Source organism: Fukomys damarensis, unplaced genomic scaffold (assembly GCF_012274545.1).
Source record: "Fukomys damarensis isolate Sample0158 unplaced genomic scaffold, DMR_v1.0_HiC HiC_scaffold_16, whole genome shotgun sequence".
In the NCBI taxonomy this organism is placed as follows: Eukaryota; Metazoa; Chordata; class Mammalia; order Rodentia; family Bathyergidae; genus Fukomys; species Fukomys damarensis.
The window spans coordinates 87,363,973-87,382,529 of NW_022900928.1; the positions used below are offsets into that span (position 1 = coordinate 87,363,973).

Consider the following 18,557-nt stretch of genomic DNA (forward strand, 5'->3'; position numbering starts at 1 on the left):
GACAAAAATAACACACACACACACACACACACACACACACACACACACACACACACCCCATAAACCTTACCATCTTACACATTTTTTGGGAGTACTGGGGATTAAACTTGGGCCCTTGAGTTTGCGAGGCAGGCAGCAGAACCACTGAGCTGAATCTCTGGCCTCCCATCTTACATATTTTTAAGTGTACACCTCAGTAATGTTAAGTGTATTTTCATATTGATGTAAAACAGGTCTCTAGAACTCTTTCATCTTGCAAAATGGAAAATCTTAGCCAGGTGTGGTGGCACATGCCTGTAATCCCAGCACTAAGCAGATTGAGGCAAGAAGATCACCATGAGTTTAAGGCCAGGTGGGCTACACAGCAAGACCCTGTCTAAAAAAAAAAAAAAAAAGAAAAAAAAAAGGGAGACTCTGTATCCATTGAACAACTCCCTTTCTCCCTCTCTCCAGCCCCTGGTAACTACCATTTTACTTTATCTTTATGAATTTATCTACTTTAGATATCTCATATAAGTGGAACCATCCAGTCTATATTTTTTTGTTTTATTTTTTGAGACAGCATCTCCCTTTGTAGTCCAGGCTGGCCTCAAACTGAAAATGATCCTCCTGCTTCAGCCTCCTGAGTGCTGAGATTACAGGCATGTGCCACTGTGCCTGGCCAGTCTGTCTTTTTTTTTTTTTTTTTTTTTTTTTTTTTTGTACCAGGGATTAAATTCAGGTCCTTGTGATTCCAAGGCAGGCAGCAGCACCACTGAGCCAAGTGCCTGGCCCCAGTCTGTCTTTTTTGACTCACTTATTTCACGTAACATTATGTTGTATGTCTTTTAGTTTGTAACAATATTTCCTTCCTTTTAAGGCTGAACAGTATTCCACCATGTGTATATACTACATTTTATTTAATCAACTATCAATAGATGTTCAGTTTACTTTCACCTCTTGGCTATTGTGACTAAAACTGCTGCTTCAAGATCCTATTTTCAGAGCCGGGGATTTAGCTCAGTGGTTCCACAGCCTGCCTCAAAAGCTTAACGTCCCGAGTTCAATCCCCAGCACCAAAAAAAAAAATCCTATTTTTTGTTCTTCCTGTTATGTTCCCAGAAGTGAGATTACTGGATCATACGGTAGCTCTATTTTTAATTTTCTGAGGGTCCTCCATAGTGTTTTGTGTAATGATTGCATCATTCTGCGGTCCCACCAAAGGTACACAATAGTTCTAATTTCTCCAAATTCTCACCAACACTTATTTTCTTTATTAATAGTAGCCATCTCAGTGGGTGTGATGACAAAGGAAATTTTATGGTAATAAATGGGTCAACCAGCAGTAAAATGCAACAATAAATTTTTACACGCTCAATCATACTGAAGCCCAAAATACATGAAGCAAAAATGAATAGAACTAAAGGCAGAAGTAGAGAATTCAATACTAACAGTTAGAGACTTAAACAGCCCACTCTCTTTTTTATCTTTAGACAGGGTTTCACCATGTAGTTCAAGCTGACTTGAACTCACTACGTATCCCAGGCTGCCTTGAACTGGCAGCAATCCTCCTGTCTCAGCCTCCTGAGTACTGGGATTACAGGCATGCGCCACCATGCCTGGCTGCCTACTCTCTTTTGGGGGGAAAGATGCTATTTTTTTACTTTTGGTACTGGGAATCGTACTTGTGTCCTTACTTACCAGCAGGCGGTGGAACCACTGAGTTAAATCCCTAGCCCTTGCCTACTCTCTTTTTAAAGAAGATTTTGCAAGTGTATGACTGCAGTATGTAATGGTTACATTTATCATAGAAAATTGGCATGCCTAGATAATACATATTAATTATTTTTATGTTCCCTTCCCCCCTTTTTTTCTGCCTCTCTCCATCTTTAACACCCTACTCTCAATAATGAAGAGAACAAATAGGCAGAATATGAGGAAAGAAACAGGACACTTGAATAACACTGAAAATCAACTAGCCCTGAGACATCAACAGAACATGACTCAATCTCAGAAGCCTTCACGGTCTTCTTAAGCGTGCATGAGAAACTGTCCAGAATAAACTGCGCTAGCCCGGGATGTAGGTGGCACTGTACTTGCCTGGCAAGTTCAAGGTCCTAAGTTTGATCCCTGATACAGAGAAAAAAAAAAAAGAATAAACTGCTAGGTCATGAAATCAGAGAAGCATGTTCTTCCAATCAGAAAAGAATACAAACAAACCAGTAACAACAAGCCATAAATCTTCTTGACCTTAGATTAGGCAACAGTTTCTTAGATATATACCAAAACATGAGCAACAAAAGAAAAAACAGATTAAGCTGAACTTTACCAAAATCAGTAACTTGTGCTTTCATGGACATCAAGACAGTCAAAACAGCCCACAAAAGGGATGAAAATATGTGCAATGTCTTCAACCTCAAATGTACAAAAGACTCATAGCTCGTTACGAAAAGCAATTTTAAAAATAAGCAAAGGATCTGACATTTCTCCAACAATGATATATAAATTATCACTCAACACTTGCAACTGATCAGTCACCATTAGCCATCAGGATAATGTACAGCAAAACCATAACAAAGCAGGCTGTAAATACACACACCTGTAATCTTAGCACTTGGGAGGCTGAGGCAGAAGGATTCCGAGTTCAAGGCCAGCCTGGACTACATAGTGAGACTCAGTCTCAAAAGACCCAAAATACAAGCTGGGATTGGGACTGCATGCCTGTAATCCCAGCACTCAGGAGACTGAGGCAGAAGGATTGCTGGGAGTGTTGAAGGCCAGCCTGAAGTACAGGCTGTGTCTCAAAAATAAAAATTAAAAAAATTAAAAATAAGAAAAAAAAACAAAATACAAAAAATAATAAATGACTATTGTGAGAGACATACTGATTAGGGCAGCTATAATGACAAAGACAGAAAATAACAATTTGGGGAAACAGGAATCATCATATACTACACTGCTACCAGCAAGTAAATTTTGAAGCTACTTTGGGAACCAGTTTGTAAGTTTCTGAAATAAACAGAGTTACCATATAACCAAACAATCCCTGTTCTAGGTGATACCCAATAGAAAAGAAAATGCCTAACCACAGAAAAACTTGTACCCAAATAATCCTAGCAACACTATTCTTAACTGCTAGAAAATGGGAACCACCCAAATACCCATCAACCAATGAGTAGATAATGCCCAGAAAATGGCAAACACAGAGTCAGTAGGGGCCTGGACAGAAACAAGATGACTATGAACAGGGATGGGCTTACAAGGTGATGCAAATGCTTCATCAGTTGTAGTGATGGTTACACAATTGTGCAACTGTATTGAGCATGACCAATTTGTACACTGGAGTGAGTGAATTATACATCTCTAAAGCTGTTTGTTATACTTAAAGAAACAAAAGCTACCTAAGCACACTATCTTCTTTGAAAGTTCTTCCTCGTATAGGAGTTCCAACAGAACAAGTAGGTACCTATTATCCCTGCTGTAGAAATAATAATAGAACAAGGGGGAACCTAAGGACTGCAAACTTCTAAAGAAAAGGAATTTTTTTTTCAGCATTTGGCATTTTTTAAAAATAAATTTTATTTTATCCCATTCTCCTCTTTTTTTGGGGTACCAGGGATCGAACTCTGGTCCTTGCACTTGCGAGGCAGGCAGTGGAACCACTGAGCTAAACCCCCAGCCCCCATTCTTTTCCTCAAGCACCCTCTCTTCCCTATGTACAAAAGCTTTGCTTCCATTTTCACCGATTTTCTTGTCCCTTCCTTCTTTTGCTCCCCGTCCCATTTGAGCACTTTCTTCCCATAAGAAAAACAATTTTTTAGAAAGCACAATAACGAAGTCCATAAGGGCTGCGGATTTAGCTCAGTGGTGCCGCCACCTGCCTCACAAGCACAAGGTCCAGGGTTTAATCCCCAGTACCCCCCTCAAAAAAAAAGTCCATAAATAAATATTTTGTGTTGAGAGCCAGGGGATGCAGTATATGTGTGTAATCCCAGTGCTTGGGAAGCTGAGGCAGGAGGATTGCTGCCAGTTTGATGTCAGTCTGGACTACACAGCAAGACTCTAAAAGTCTATAAAAAAATTCTGTGTTGAGAAAAAAAGGAAGTCAATGTATATGCTAAATATTTTCTGCACACATATATTCTAAAGTTACTGCATAAAGCCAGGCATGGTGGTACACACCTGTAATCACAGCACTCAGGAGGCTGAGGGAGGATGATTACCCCAAGTTCAGGCCAGCCTGGACTACATAGTGAGTTCAAGGCCAGCTTGAACTACATAACAAGACTCTACCTCAAACAAAACAAAACACAAATTAATGAAGTTACTGCACGTAAGCCAAACTTCATCTCACATGACTGATAAAGAAGGCCTAACAGTTTTGTTATGATGTTCCTCATTTTTAAAATTGTAGTCTGACCTATACAGCCTTTTGCTAGGAGTGTGTGTGTGTGTGTGTGTGTGTGTACACATGTGGAAAAACATTTTACAAAACTTAATTTGTGGTACTATGTTTTTATCTGAAGATGTATTTTTACCATGCACAGGTGAATTTTCGTCAGCAAACAGATTCGGTTCAATTTCTTTCAAGGAACTTCTACCTTCAAGTCGGGCAAGGAGCTTACAAAAGAAAAGACAAAAGGAAAACTCATTACTTAAAAGCAAAATCTGAGAAATCTACATTTATACAATTTTCCAAAATCTGTAAGACTCATAATTTTGAGGTTTTGGAAGGAAATATGAAGTGAAAAATACAACTGGAGAAATATCATGTTCATTTAGTCTTAAAATATTTCAGTTTTTACGTACCAAATACTGCTATTATAAAGGGAAGGAACAAATAGTCAATTTTAGGATATACTGCATGGCCAAACTGCGAACTGAAAAATAGTTTCCTTCAGTACACCATGTAATTATCTTTCTCAATGTACCACACCTGTTATACAGCTCTCTGCTACAATTTGCCTAACTCTACCTGGAGGGGAAGGGGATAAAGGCACACCTGAACAAGTGGTCTCCGCAGAAAAGTGGAACAGTCAGGTACACAGGGCCCAGCAAGTGGACCAGGCCTGTGAGACAGTCACAGCCGAAGATGTGCGGGCTGTGTGTGCAAACAGTATTGTGTGAGCAAGCTACACACAGATTTGAACTATAAGCACTGTGACATCAAATAGGCAGGAAACAGTGATGTCTACAGAGAGTGGAAGTCAGAGCATGGAAAACCTCAGATGCCCTGGGCAGGGGCTTTGGTTCAGATAAGAGTAAGACTTCTGCTGCTAAGAAACAGGAAGCAGTCTCCTAAAGCTACTGATAGTCAGGACTCCACAGCCTCCCTGCCAGGTCACCTCTGTGGGCCACAGGTGTCTCCTCTGTGATGAAAAGAACAATCTCTCCCACACTGAGACAAAATGTGTTAGAGTGGTACTCAGCATAGAGTTAACTGTGTTAGTATGTATTGTTATTCTCCTCCCTCCCAGCAGATTGTCCTGGTGGCTTTTGAGAGACAGATCTAAGGAGTAAAACTAGTGAAAGAAAGAAGGCTGGAATCTGTCACACTTATCTGGAGGATCAGTGCCTGCACTGCTGCACAGAAGTAGCTGGGATTAACAAGAATGACCAGAAGCAGAAATGGTGATTTAAAGGTCAACAAAGAAAATGTAATCAAAGCTGATTCTTATGTTTCTAGGGCATCAGCACAGATTTGACAACAAATCTATACAACAACAGAAATAAAAATAGAGCATATCACAAACAGCAAGAAAAAACCATTTTTTACTTACTTTTTAAAAAATTGAAGCAAAGGTTGGAGAAGGATTTACTGAAGTGATAAAAAGATTCTACATGTTAATAACTAATACTTGTTGAACTGTATTGTGTATAAGGCAAATACATCAATACCTAAAAATATAAACATACCTACCTGTACTAGATAAGAGACCCAGTTGGAGACAATGACCTGCCCTCACAGAGCTTGCAAGCTAGGTCTAATCCTCTGATACGATTACATTAGGAAACAAGACAAGGCAAAGTCACAGAGTGCTGAGTGCACAGCAGATTCTAAACCATGTCCAGAAAAACGTTTTAAACTATTAAGACAGCGATCACCTTGTTCCCTCAGTTCACATTTCCATGAAGGATAGAAAAGCCAGGGTGGGTGAATCTGCTGGCAGCCAGCAGTCCAGGCCAGGACCCACTGTGTTCTTCACCACCACGTGCTCACCACAGAACTCACCTCCTTTTACCTAAGAATGTTTAGTTTTATGAAATCACAACTTGTAGAAACACTTGTGGAATAGTCCTTGGAATGACATAAGAAGCATCCTGTAGAGTCAATAATTTTCAACCCTGCCCAGGGAGATGTCTGGCCTCTACTCTTGGCTCCCAGCAGGTGATCTGTGAACCCTCCGACTGTCCCACCTGATAAAAGCCATCTTTAGACTTGGACCACAGCATTGAGAAGGGGAAACTCAGCAAGACCTTGACTCAAAATTTTTAAAAAATTCAAAAACAGGGCTGGATATAGCTCAGTATAAATGCCCTTTATAGAATGTTTCAATCTCCAGTAATGCAAAAAAAAAAAAAAAAAGCTATGTAAGAGCTGTAACAGAAACACATATGGGGCCAGGCATGGTAGTGCATACCTATCTATAATCCCTGCACTCAGGAGGCCGAGCCAGGAGGATTTCACTGAGTTCAAGACAAGCCTGAACTACACAGTAAGACCCTGTCTCAAAAAACAAAAAGAAGAAGAAAAAAAGAAATATACATGGGGAACTGTAGTTCTGTGTGAGAGGCATCTTTAATTTTGAGTGAGATTCAGCACATATTGTAGTTTTTTTCAGGCACAAACAATAGTCTGCAATTACGCAGTTTCCAAAGGTCTACCAAGGTCCAAAATTTTGAACAGAAAATTCTAGTAATAAAAACAATTTATTCATTTTATTTATTTATTTTTTGTGTGTGTGGTACCAGGGATCAAACTTGGATCCTTGCACTTAACAATTTATACATCTTAAATTGTGCATTGTTCTAAGCAATGTGATGAAATCTTACTCTGTCCTGCCCAGGGTGCAGCAGGCATGAATCCCTTCCAGTGCAGTCAGTTTGCCTTGCCTTCCCATCTAGTCACGTGGCAACTGTCTCAGTCACCAGATGAACTGTCACAAAGTCATAGCACAAGAATCAGGTGAGCCTTATTGTACTTAGTAAATGGCCCCCAACCCCAAGAGTACTGAGTCTGGCAATTTGGATATGCCAAGAGAAGCAACAGTATGTGTCCTTTAAGGGAAAAGGGAAAAGTTCTTGACTTAATAAAGATAGGAAAAATATATGATGAGGCCGCTACAACTTATGATAATGAAATTTCTAGCTTCTTGACATTATCAAAAAGGAGAAAGAAACCTGTCCTATTTTTGCTGTTGCACCTCAAAGAAGAAGTTATACCCAAAGTACATAATAAAGTGTTTAGTTATGATGGAAATGGCATAAATTAATGTATGTATATATGTAGAAAAAAGGGTTCTATATTGTGCGTGATTTCAGGCATCCAATGGGGACTCTAGAACATATCTCCCATGGAGAGAGAGGATTACTGTACTGTACAAAATTCAAGTTGTAGTGAAATGCCTTTTTTCCTTCTATCTTGAATGTCCTTACCCTATTCCCTCAATTAAATTTTCTAAGGCCTATACCACTGAGTGAAGCTTCTATGCATTCTTCAAGGACACTTTCTTCTATAAGCTATTTCAACATTTAAGAACACATTACCAGCCTGTCTTCCTCATCTGGATGTAAACACTTAAAAGGAAAGAAATCTTGGCTCTCCAAGTCCAAAACACAATGCTTCATGCTTGGTAATTAGCAGCTGTCTGTAAAATTAAGACAAACAGGCAAATAGAACAAGGTAAAGAATGAAGAGTTTAAAGGACTTCAAACTATTCAGACTTTCATGTTTGGATAATCTACACAAAGCTGTATTAAAAGTCTAGTTGTGTTCTTTAAGTTATCATGAAGCTTCTTAATAACTGCTAACAAAATCAGTGTCAGACCCCAGCCCAGGCAGAAGAGAAAAACTTCCCAGGCAATGCAGTCACACATCTTGCAAGGCACATAACAGGAAGCTAAGGCCTGGGTTCGAGATAAACAGCCTACCCCCAGGCAACATCTGCAAGAGCAGATACCCCTGGAGACCACCAGATTTCCTCTGCCCCAGAACAAAAGACTTTCTCCACTCCAAGACAAAATTCTCCACTCCTCATGGCACCTCCCCTACCCAAACTCACCTATGAAGTTTCCTCTTGCCCAAATCCCCAGAGATCAACAACTTCGTCACACTTGACTAGCCTGCACTCAGGCTGGAAATAAAACCTCTCTTGTTGCTTCATTTTTTCCTGCTCTGGTGGTCAGTTGTGCCTTGGTTTGCCAACAACTAGGACACCTTTGATGCCTGCTGAGTAGAATACATATCATAAAGGTATCACTTAGTCATGGCAAAGCTTAGACAAAAGCAGGATGAGCACTGAAAATTAAGGCTCATCCCCTCTCTGAGGCTCTTTGTGATTAAATGTTTGCAGACAGGCTCCAGTAAAAGGATTCATGTAAGTTGAAGTAGTATAAAAGGATACCTAGAAGCAAACACCTGGCTGGGGTGCTGCAGCTCAGGGAGAGAGTGCCTCCTAAGCACATGCAACGCCCTTGGTACAGTGCTCTGGGTTTCACTCCCTGTACAACACAGAAAACAAACATCCTAAACAGAATATTCTCAACCTTACCCTATAAGAACTCCATTTCCTTTATGAGTTGACTACAATTCAATTTACTACTGATACATAACTTATTAGTGATATGTAAAAGAATTTCACTTAAGGCAAAAGTTGTAACTTGTAACACAGGGTAAGAAAGCAACTAGAATTAATAGAAAAGTAAGGCAAAGAAGCCATTGCCACAATACGTATGTGAGAAATACAGAGTTTAGAACTTACCACAAATACTCCTCAAAATACCCTAAACAACCACTGTGGAAATCAGTGCGGAGATTCCTCAAAAAACTAAAACTAGAGGTCCCATTTGATACACCTATTCCCCTTCTTAGTCTCTTCCTGAAAGAATTAAAAGTATACCACAGCGATATATGCACACTCATGTTTATAGCAGCACAGTTTGTAATAGCTAAATCTTGGAAACAGCCCAAATACCCGTCAACCAATGAATGGATAAGGAAAATGTGGTGGTTTTTTATACAATGGAGTACTACTTTGCCATAAGATGAGCTTCAGACGTTTTAGCTAAATGAATGTACCTTGAGACCATACTGTTTAATGAAATAAATTGGATACACATGTTTAAATACTATACTGTGTCTCTGGTGTAAGATACTGAAAGTGGAAATAAGGACTAAAATGTATAATAGATATTATGAAGTGGAAAGAAAACATTCAAATGTGAAGGGGAACAAGGGAGAAAGGAAAGAGACAAAAAAAGAAGGAAAAAATAGAAACAAAGTTTTTGTAAATAAGGAGAGAAAGAAGGGTTGAAGGGAGAGAAAAGGTTATGAGGAAAAAGCAACAGCAAGTTATATCACATACAGTTACAAATTCCCTATGATGAATGTTACCGTGTATATCTAAAATGTATCAATAAAAAAAACACAAAAATAAAATAAAATACCCTAACATTTTTAGGATAGTCCTAAAATCACATGTGAAATTAGAACTCCTCAGGCACTTTGAAAATTTGATTGCCCTTCAGGGCACAGTATTAGGCTTGGCTCTTAAATAAAGCATTTGTCTAAATTATATGGAACCAACACCTGTTACTCCAATACTATATGCTTAAGCTCCATTGTTGCCAAGTACATTCCCAGAAGGGCTGTGGCTTTTCTAATTACTTTAAAAGCAATCCTCCTATAAGATAAAAAGAAAAACAGATAAATACATAAAAAGTAAAACAAAAAATTTTACATACCAACTAAGCAGCACAAATTTCTAATAGAATTTTTGAGGGTGGGGGTACCGGGGATTGAACTTGGATCCTTGCACTTGCGAGGCAGGGAACAGAACCACTGAGCTAAATCCTCAGTCCTATGTAATAGAATTTATAAAAGCTAAAATTTCAACTTAAGAAGATCCACAAATTAGAGGTTCCAGTAAATGCAGGGTTAGATTTCTTTAGAAGTTATATCAGACTCTGCTTCAAAATTTCATTCAGGGGCCGGGGATTTAGCTCAGTGGTTCTGCAGCCTGCCTTGCAAGTGCAAAGTCCTGAGTTCGATCCCTGGTACCAAAAAAAACCAAAAAACAAACATTTCAGGCTAGGGATTTAGCGCAGCAGTTCTGCCATCTGCCTTGCAAGTGCAAGGCCCCAAGTTCAATCCCCAGTACCAAAAAATTAAAAATAAAACTAAAATTTAAAAATTTTCATTTAGACTAAAAAAGAAACTATAAGCAAGTTCCTAGAAAGGAATCAGAAAGCACATATATCAAAACTGCAGGCACTTTCTGCCACCTCACACGTATGGAGAAACAATGCTGTGCGCTCTCCACAGTACCCTCTCAACTTCCCCAAGGGAAAGGGCTGTGAAAGCCAGCTGTGAAGGCCTGAACTAGACACGTGCCACTCTGCTCCATCCTAACCACCAGCTAGCCTGCATGAAGTAAGTATCCTCCTCTGTTCCTCTAGACCCAACAACTGACAGGGGCAGGTCCTCAAGAGTTCTGGGTGTTGGGCCAGGGATTTAGCTCAGTGGTTCCAAGTTTGATCCCTGGTACCAAAAAAGAGGCCTGGGTGTTGCCAGCACACTTGTAATCCTAGCACTCAGGAGGATGAGGCAGGAGGATCAGAAGTTCAAGGCCTATAATATCAGATATCAGACTCTGTTTCACAAAACCAAAAAACAAAATAACTCCCCCAAAATAAAAAATAAAACCACACACACAAAACTCCAAACAACAAAAACCCCAAGTAAAGGTGAGAGGGCCAGTCTGAGGAAGACTTAGAAATGATAATTATAGCAGGAGAACATGGAGGAGATGGAGAGGAGCCAGAACTCAGGGGGCCAACAAGGGCCTGCCTGGGAGGTAAGGAAACAGAGGCAGATTCTGCTCTGAGGAGGAGTGATCTCCAGGGCCATCTCTTGTTGGTTTTGTTCTCATCCATTGTTTTAAACTGGATACTGCTGGAAAAGACCAGACAAATAATGCGAAAACAGAAATGCCTGGAGGAGTGTGACTAACTGGAGGAGTGATATCCCTGAGGGATCAGCAATGGGTAGATGGAATCCATATCACAGATGGAGGTATTCTCTCTTAGGAGGAAAAATTATAACTATTTACAGGAAGGGATTCAGAAAACCAGTATATATATTATCAATACAGATTTGATGAAAAAGCAGAAATTACCATATCAATATTTAATAATGTAGACCTCAAAGCAAAATTACTAGAGATAGAAAAGAGCCCTAAATAATGATCAAAAGATCAATCCACCAGGAAGACATATGATCTTTAATCTCAAAATACATGAAGCAGGCTGGGCGTGGTGGCGCATGCCTGTAATCCCAGCACTTGGGAGGCTGAGGCAGGAGGATCACTGCTAGTTCGCGACCAGGCTGGGCTACATAGTGAGTTTCAGGTCTGTCCCAGCTACACAGTGAGACCCTGTCTCAAAAAACAAAACAAAACAAAAAACCAAAAAAAACATGAAGCAAAACTAATAGAGCTAAAAAAGAAACAGACAAATACACAATTACTGTTGGAACTTCAATTCCCACCTCTCAGCATCTGATAAAACCACCATAGATAGAAAGCCCAGCATGGTAGCATAGGCCTGTAATCCCAGCACTCAGAAGGCTAAGGCAGGAGGTCTGCAGACTGAAGTGCAGCCTGGGCAACTGAATAAGATCCAGCCTCAAAAACCTAAAGGGGAGGGCACTGGAGATGTATCTCAGTGCAGAGACCCTAGGACCAACTGCCAGTACAAATAGATCCTACTTAGATAGAAAACCAGCAATAATATAGATCTGAACACATTTGACCAATAGGCTCTACTTCACATATAGAATGTTATGCCCAGCAGGAAAGACCACTGCAAAACCCACTGGCAAGAAGGACTGTTGCAGAGCCCAACAGGGGGAATGACTATTATATATCACTATGTCTCAGCCTTCAGTTCCAGGAAGTCCAAGCTCATCTGCATCACCCTTAATCCCAGGAAGTCAGAGTACATCTACACCAGCCCAAGGAGCACAAGCCACACCCCTAGACTCAAGGCAGTACTCCCCAGACCAACACCCCAGCAACCACCAACACCTGGCAACCACCCCTCACTCCCTTGCTCATTGCTGACTCTTTTTGGACTCAGCCCACTTGCACTCAAGTGAAATAAACAGCCTTGCTGCTCACACAAAGTCTAACAAGTGGCTTCTCTGCTTTCTGTGCTTTTTGATACATAGAACATGCACCTAATAGCAGAATATCCAATTTTTTGAAGCACCCAGGGAACTTCATTAAGATAGTGTCTTGGAGCCAGGTGTGGTGGCGCATGCCTATAATCCCAGCACTCGGAAGGCTGAGGCAGGAGGATCGCTGTGAGTTCAAGACCAGCCTGGGCTACACACAGTGAGTTCCAGGTCAGTCTCAACTACACAGTGAGACCCTGTCTCAAAAAAAAAAAAAAAAACCAAAAAAACAAAAAAGATAGTGTCTTGAGTCATGAAATACACCAAAACAAATTTAAAATAACTGAAATCATATAAAGTATGTTCTCTGACTATGAAGGAAACTAGAAATCCATTAACAGACATATTAAGGGAGTTCTGATAATTTTTTTATTAGTACGTTTGCAGTACATAATAATATTTCTTGTATGTTCTTAATGACACATGAGGTAAGGTAGAAAGAAGCAGGGAGAAGGAAAGAAAGGCATGAAATTCAACCACTACACAAATTATTGTGTGCCTACTATGGGCTGAATATTGTAGACACTGCAATAAAGGAGCAACCCAATAGCCAACATATGCTCTCATGCACACTAAATGGCAGTGATGGGATGGTAACAATGATGTAGTGTTGAGTGGGTAGCAGCAGCAGCCACACCAGCAGGGTGAAGGAATAAAGACTGGCAGCAGGAAGAACTGCTTTACACTGCATTGTCAGGAAAGGATGCTCAAAGGTGTTGGCATCTGAGTATAAACTGAGGCTGGGGAAGGGAGTCTTGGGAATGCCTGAGGGAGAACAGTCTGTGCAGGGAACAGCCAGTGCCAAGGAGTCAAGGCTGGAGCTTATTGGTACATCACAGAACAGTGTGTGAAGAATGGAGGAGTATGGGATATAAGGGCAAAAAGGAGAGGTGAGAGCAGAGATCTCTGGGTGGGCTTGAAGAGCAAATTATGAAATGACAGGGATTTTGAAAGCTTTGAGCAATAGTCTATTTATATTTTTGGTTTTCTGTTTGCAGCACTGGAAATTGAATCCAGGGCCTCATGCATGCTAAGCAAAATTCAATCACTGAGCTACACCCCAAGCCTTTTTTGAGAGCAGGGCTTGCTAAATTGTCCAGGCTAGCCTTGAACTTGCAATCCTCCTCCCTCAGCCTCCGGAGGGGCTAGAATTTCAGGGGTGTGCCACAAGGCTCTCCTCATGTTTAAATGGATTGCTCTCAACTCTGTGGAAAGTACTCTAGGGTGGGAAGGCTGGAAGCAGAGATCAGTTTGGTGGTTCGCACAGTAAAATACTGTGGGCTAAATACTGTTGTAGACACTGTGGTAAAGGAATAAACCTTTAAAGTGATGGTGACTGGGAATGGCTGCAGTAAAGATAGGGAAAGTGGTCTGACTCCTGACATTCTTTGAAAGACCAGACAAACTCTGCTGATGAATTCAGTGTGAACCAATCTGAGATGTGAGCATGGTGGATTTGAGGATGTCTCTGTGGGGTCTGGCTTCTGCCATAGGCAGAATAAAGTTGCCCTTTAAGAAGGGGCAAGGCCAGGCATGGTGGTGCATTCCTGTAGTCCCAGTACTTGGGAGGCTGAGGCAGGAGGATTGCTTTGAGTTTGATGCCAGCCTAGGGTATACAATGAGTTCAAGGCCAGCCTAGACTACACAGTGAGAACTTGTCAAAAAAAAAAAAAAAAAAAAGTGGTAAAGATTTGAATAGCAGCAGGTTGGGGTGTGTTTGTTTGTGAATGGTGGGACATCAAGACATCAGTTTAGGACACATTACCTTCTCCCTACTTGTTTTTAAAAACTTCAAACCTACAGAGACAATATTACACCTGAACAATGAACACCATACACCTAGATTCACGAATGCTATCAAGTTTACTTTAACTTTTTTTCCCTCTGAACCACTGCCTCCCAAATATTTTAATAAATTACCAAAAAAAGGGGATTATCTCCATAATCATATTACAATTGTCACATTCATTAAAACATACACTACTGGGCTGGGGATTTAGCTCAGTGGTGTCCCCGCCTGCTTTGCAAGTGCAAAGTCTTGAGTTCAATCCCCAGTAGCAAAAAAAAAAAACACTACTAACAGGGTCTTGCTGTGTGGTCCAGGCTAGTCTCAAACTCTGTCCTTCTACCTCAGCCAGATCTCAGTACTGGAATTATACATGTGCTCCCCGCTGCCTGGCTATGTTACTCTTTTCTAATAAATGCTTCTTCCATTTCCCTGGATTCCAGATTCAGTCAAGGATGAGCATGTTAAGTTTGGGATGCCCACTAAATATACATGTAGCTATATTAAGATAAAAATAAATATATGCACCTGCAATTCAGGGATATGGGTGGATTGGAAGACATGTTCTGTAGGAAGTGAATGACTAGGGAAATACGGTTGGACTGGGTGCCCATGTTAAGTTGATGATTATAAATTTAAAGTGAAATCAGTTTATCTGTGACTTTTGTCTAGTATTAGCCAGATGAATGGACAGGGGAATGAGAGCAGACAGTTGAGTTTAACCATGGATAGGTGAAGTAGGTTACAGGCAAAAAGAGGCAAGGAAATTGATGGCTTTTATAGAGAAATAACTGTAATGATGGAACATGGATTCTATTCTGGGTAAGAAAGGAATAAGCATTGTTCTAAAAGCCTGTGATTACACACAAAAAAACAATTACTATTCTTTCTTGTTTTCTTTTTTTAGAGACAAGGTCTTATTTTGCATTTCAGTCTGGCTTGGAACTTGTTATATATCTCAAGCTGTACTGAGGCTTGCAAGCCTTGTCTCCTGAATGCTAAGATTACAGGTATGTACCACCATGCCTGGCAAATTACTATTTTTAAATAAATACTAAATATTGTCTTATTTAATAGTTACCTCCGGAAAGAAGCTGGCCTGGGCCAGAGATCTAACTCAATGGTGCTGTGCCTGCCTGGCAAGTGCAAGGTCCTGAGTTCGATCCCTGGTACGACAAAAAGATTCTCACTATATAGTTCAAGCTGGGCTTGAACTCACTACGTAGCCCACAATGAACTTGAACTTGGAATAACTCTCCTGCCTCAGCCACCTGAGGGCTGGGATTATAAGCCTGTGCAAGACACCCAGCCAGTATCCTTTCTTTCTAAGCAAACCAGATAACATTATCAGTATTTATAATGTTTATTATGCAGATACTGTATTTAGTGCAAGGGCTACAAAGTATAAGAAGCCACCTCCTAGAGGCAGGGCTGAAAAGGAACCAAGAAAGCAACTTTCCACCATCATTTTACAAAGTAGAAGCATAGGTTTAATGGACTTATATCAAATCACAAAGCTTCTTCTTGGCAAAGACACAACTAGAACCAAGGTCTCTGAACTTCAAGTTCATTATTCTCCATTTTGGCCTCTACAATAAGTCATTAGAAAATTTCTGGAAGCCAGGCATGATGGCATACATCTATAATCCCAGTACTCCCGGAGGGTGAGAGAGGACTGAAAGTTCAAGTCCAGCCTAGGCAAGTTATCAGCTTATCAAAATAGAAAATAAAAAAGGTTATGGATGTAGCTCAGTGTGAAGGCCCTGGGCTCTATCCTTAGTACAAAAATAAATAAATAAAATTTCTGGAATTGTACAAATATAGGGTTCCCCTGAGAAATGATAATGGGAATGGGAGTTTCCTACTTTTTATTTTAGTATTATTGAGATTTTCTATTGTAAGCATGTGCCACTTTAATAGGGCTGGTTAAACACAAAAAAGCAATATGCTGTGCATCAGAACCATGCCTGGATAGACACTTCTAATTTCTTATTCAATATTTTAGAACTCAAGGTGTATTACTTTTACTTTTTTGAGATGGTGTCTCTAGTCTCAAACTCAATGAGCTCCAGTGATCCTTCCTCCTGACTCAGTCTCTTAAAATAGCTGGAGGGGGTGAAGGGAGAGCAGGGACAAGGGGAAAAAATGAGAACCAAGACCTGTCATGTAAAGGTACAAGATCCCAGTAATGAATGTAACTGTACTGTATATCTAGATTGTACCAATAAACTCAATAAAAAGAAAAAAAAAAAAAAAGCAGGGATGACAGGCGTGCAATGCAGAACATGCCATTACTTAACAATTATCTGATAGGATAATAAAAGTAAAAATCTCACTGCTGCTGTATAAAGACATGGTAAAACTGATTTTTTTTTTTTTTTTTTTTTTTTCAGTATCAGGGATGGAACTCAGGACCTTCCGTTTAGGAGGCAGGTGCAGTGCCACCAAGCTAAATGCCCAGACTAAAAATTAATTCTTTCAATGCAAGATGTATTTAAATACTTCTTTTTAAACTGAGGGTGAGTATATGGTTTTTACTCTCTGGCTTACAATAAAGTGAACCCATAGAATTTGTTTTTTTGTTTTTTTTGTGGCTGGGGACTTAGCTCAGTGGCACAGCACCTGCCTAGCAAGCGTTCAATCCCTGGGACGGACGGACGGACGGACGGAAGGAAGGAAGGAAGGAAGGAAAGAAAAATTTTAGGAAGGAAGGAAGGAAAGAAAAATTTTATTGCCAGGTATGGTGCAGCATGCCTGTAATCCCAGCACTAGGAACGCTGAGACAGGATTGCCTGAAGGACAGCCTGGGCTTGAGTGAGTTCAAGATCAACCTTGGGACCTGTGTCAAAAAATAAAATATTGGAACAGAGTTGAGCAAATGTGACAGACATTGCATGGACAGCAAACTCGAAATATCTCCTACCTGGCCCTTGACAGGTCTGCTGTCTCTAGAGACTGCTTCCTCCTCACCTCTCAACACTGTCTCCTTCACTCCCTTTTGTCCAACTACACAGAACTCCCTGCAGTGCCCCTAAACAAGTGATCCCCAGCTCAATGCAAGTGCTACTTCTCCCTCTGCTTTGAATGTCATATTTTCTTTGGCAAGCCACTTCAAATGATCCTTAATACTTCAGCTATCTCATCCCTCGACTAGTCTTCCACAATGCCAGCCCCTTAACTGGACAGCACACTTTTACCATACTCTTAAATGTTAAAGCTGTCTCATTTACTAATTCTTTAAGGCAGAAGTTGTTGGTTTTGCTTGTATTTTCGTCCCTTGGCCAGAGGCTGACACACAGTAAATTATCAATATTTCTTTCACTTCCCAAATAAATCCTTGCAGGGCATCAAACGGCCCGTGTGGCTCAATGTATTCTGGGATGGTGACGGGTTGATGCCACAAGCAGAGACTGGTGATTAGAGAGAAAGTGAAGCAACCTTGTTCAAGAAGTTTCTAGAGCTTCTGTGGCGGTGCACACCTGCAATCCCAGAACTCTGGGAGGCTGAGGCAGGAGGATGACAAGTTCGAACCTAGCCTGCGCAATTTAGCCTATTTTCCCCGGGTCTGCAGGAATGACTCCACGCGGCAGCTCCCCTCAGATATCGCTCCTTAAGGCGACTCGCGCGTGCAAGAAAGAGGGGGGCCCGGCCCAGGGAAGCCCGGAAAGGCCTCCCGGAATCCGGGTCCCACGCACCCTAGCCCGTAGCGGCCGTGCTCTCGTCTCCCTCCCTCCCGCCCAGCGGTTCTCACCTCGGTCCCAGACTCAGCCCTACGGAAGTCACTACACATCGCCCCGAAGGCTGGTCGCACGACTCAACTTTCCCGCCACCAAAGCCATTTACCGACGGCGAAAGAGACGCAGCCAGTCAGGAGCGCCGGCCAACGTCCTGCGACGCGCGACTGCGCAAGCGCGCCGACTCTCGACCGGAAAGGTGGCGCGCGTGCGCAGGAGGCTGCCGGCGTCCCCTCTCGGTGACGTCAGCGCCCTCCGACGGCGTGCTCTTCCTTCTCCTTGAGACCGGAAGACAGCCAGTACTTTTATTTTCCGTGGTACGCTTCGCTTGTTTTTATTAGAAAAAATAGGAATCATGTACTTGAGTTTTAAACTATCAAGCAGTACATTTTCTTAGCAAGCAGCATCTTTTGTTCATTCTTTGGTTAAAAGCTTCTATGGTTAAAGTGCACTGAATTTAAAAGAACTTTAAAAATAGTCATAGCCCGCGGATTTACGAAGGTTTTTTTGAGGGTAGATGAACTCTTTGACTCTTGGCTAATTTATGTTTTATATATGTAATGTGAATACAATGTACATAAAATATATAATACTGTAGTATTAT

General features: G+C 41.0%; 1 protein-coding gene across 2 annotated transcripts in view; it reads right to left on the reverse strand.

Annotated features, from left to right (window-relative positions):
• Window positions 1-18,139, reverse strand: part of Actr3b (actin related protein 3B) — a 131,248-nt gene extending 113,109 nt beyond the window's left edge. Inside the window, exons 1-4 of one of the 2 annotated variants that reach the window (XM_010641456.1) lie at window positions 17,971-18,024; window positions 8,262-8,428; window positions 7,747-7,847; window positions 4,518-4,599 (exon numbers count right to left, since the gene is read on the reverse strand). In XM_010641456.1, coding sequence (XP_010639758.1) covers window positions 4,518-4,599; window positions 7,747-7,827 — 163 coding nt within the window. In that variant the 5' untranslated portion in view covers window positions 7,828-7,847; window positions 8,262-8,428; window positions 17,971-18,024. Of the gene's footprint in view, window positions 1-4,517; window positions 4,600-7,746; window positions 7,848-8,261; window positions 8,429-17,970 lie in introns of both variants that reach the window. The other variant, XM_010641433.3, reaches the window with a different exon arrangement.
• Between the last annotated feature and the right edge of the window lie 418 nt (window positions 18,140-18,557).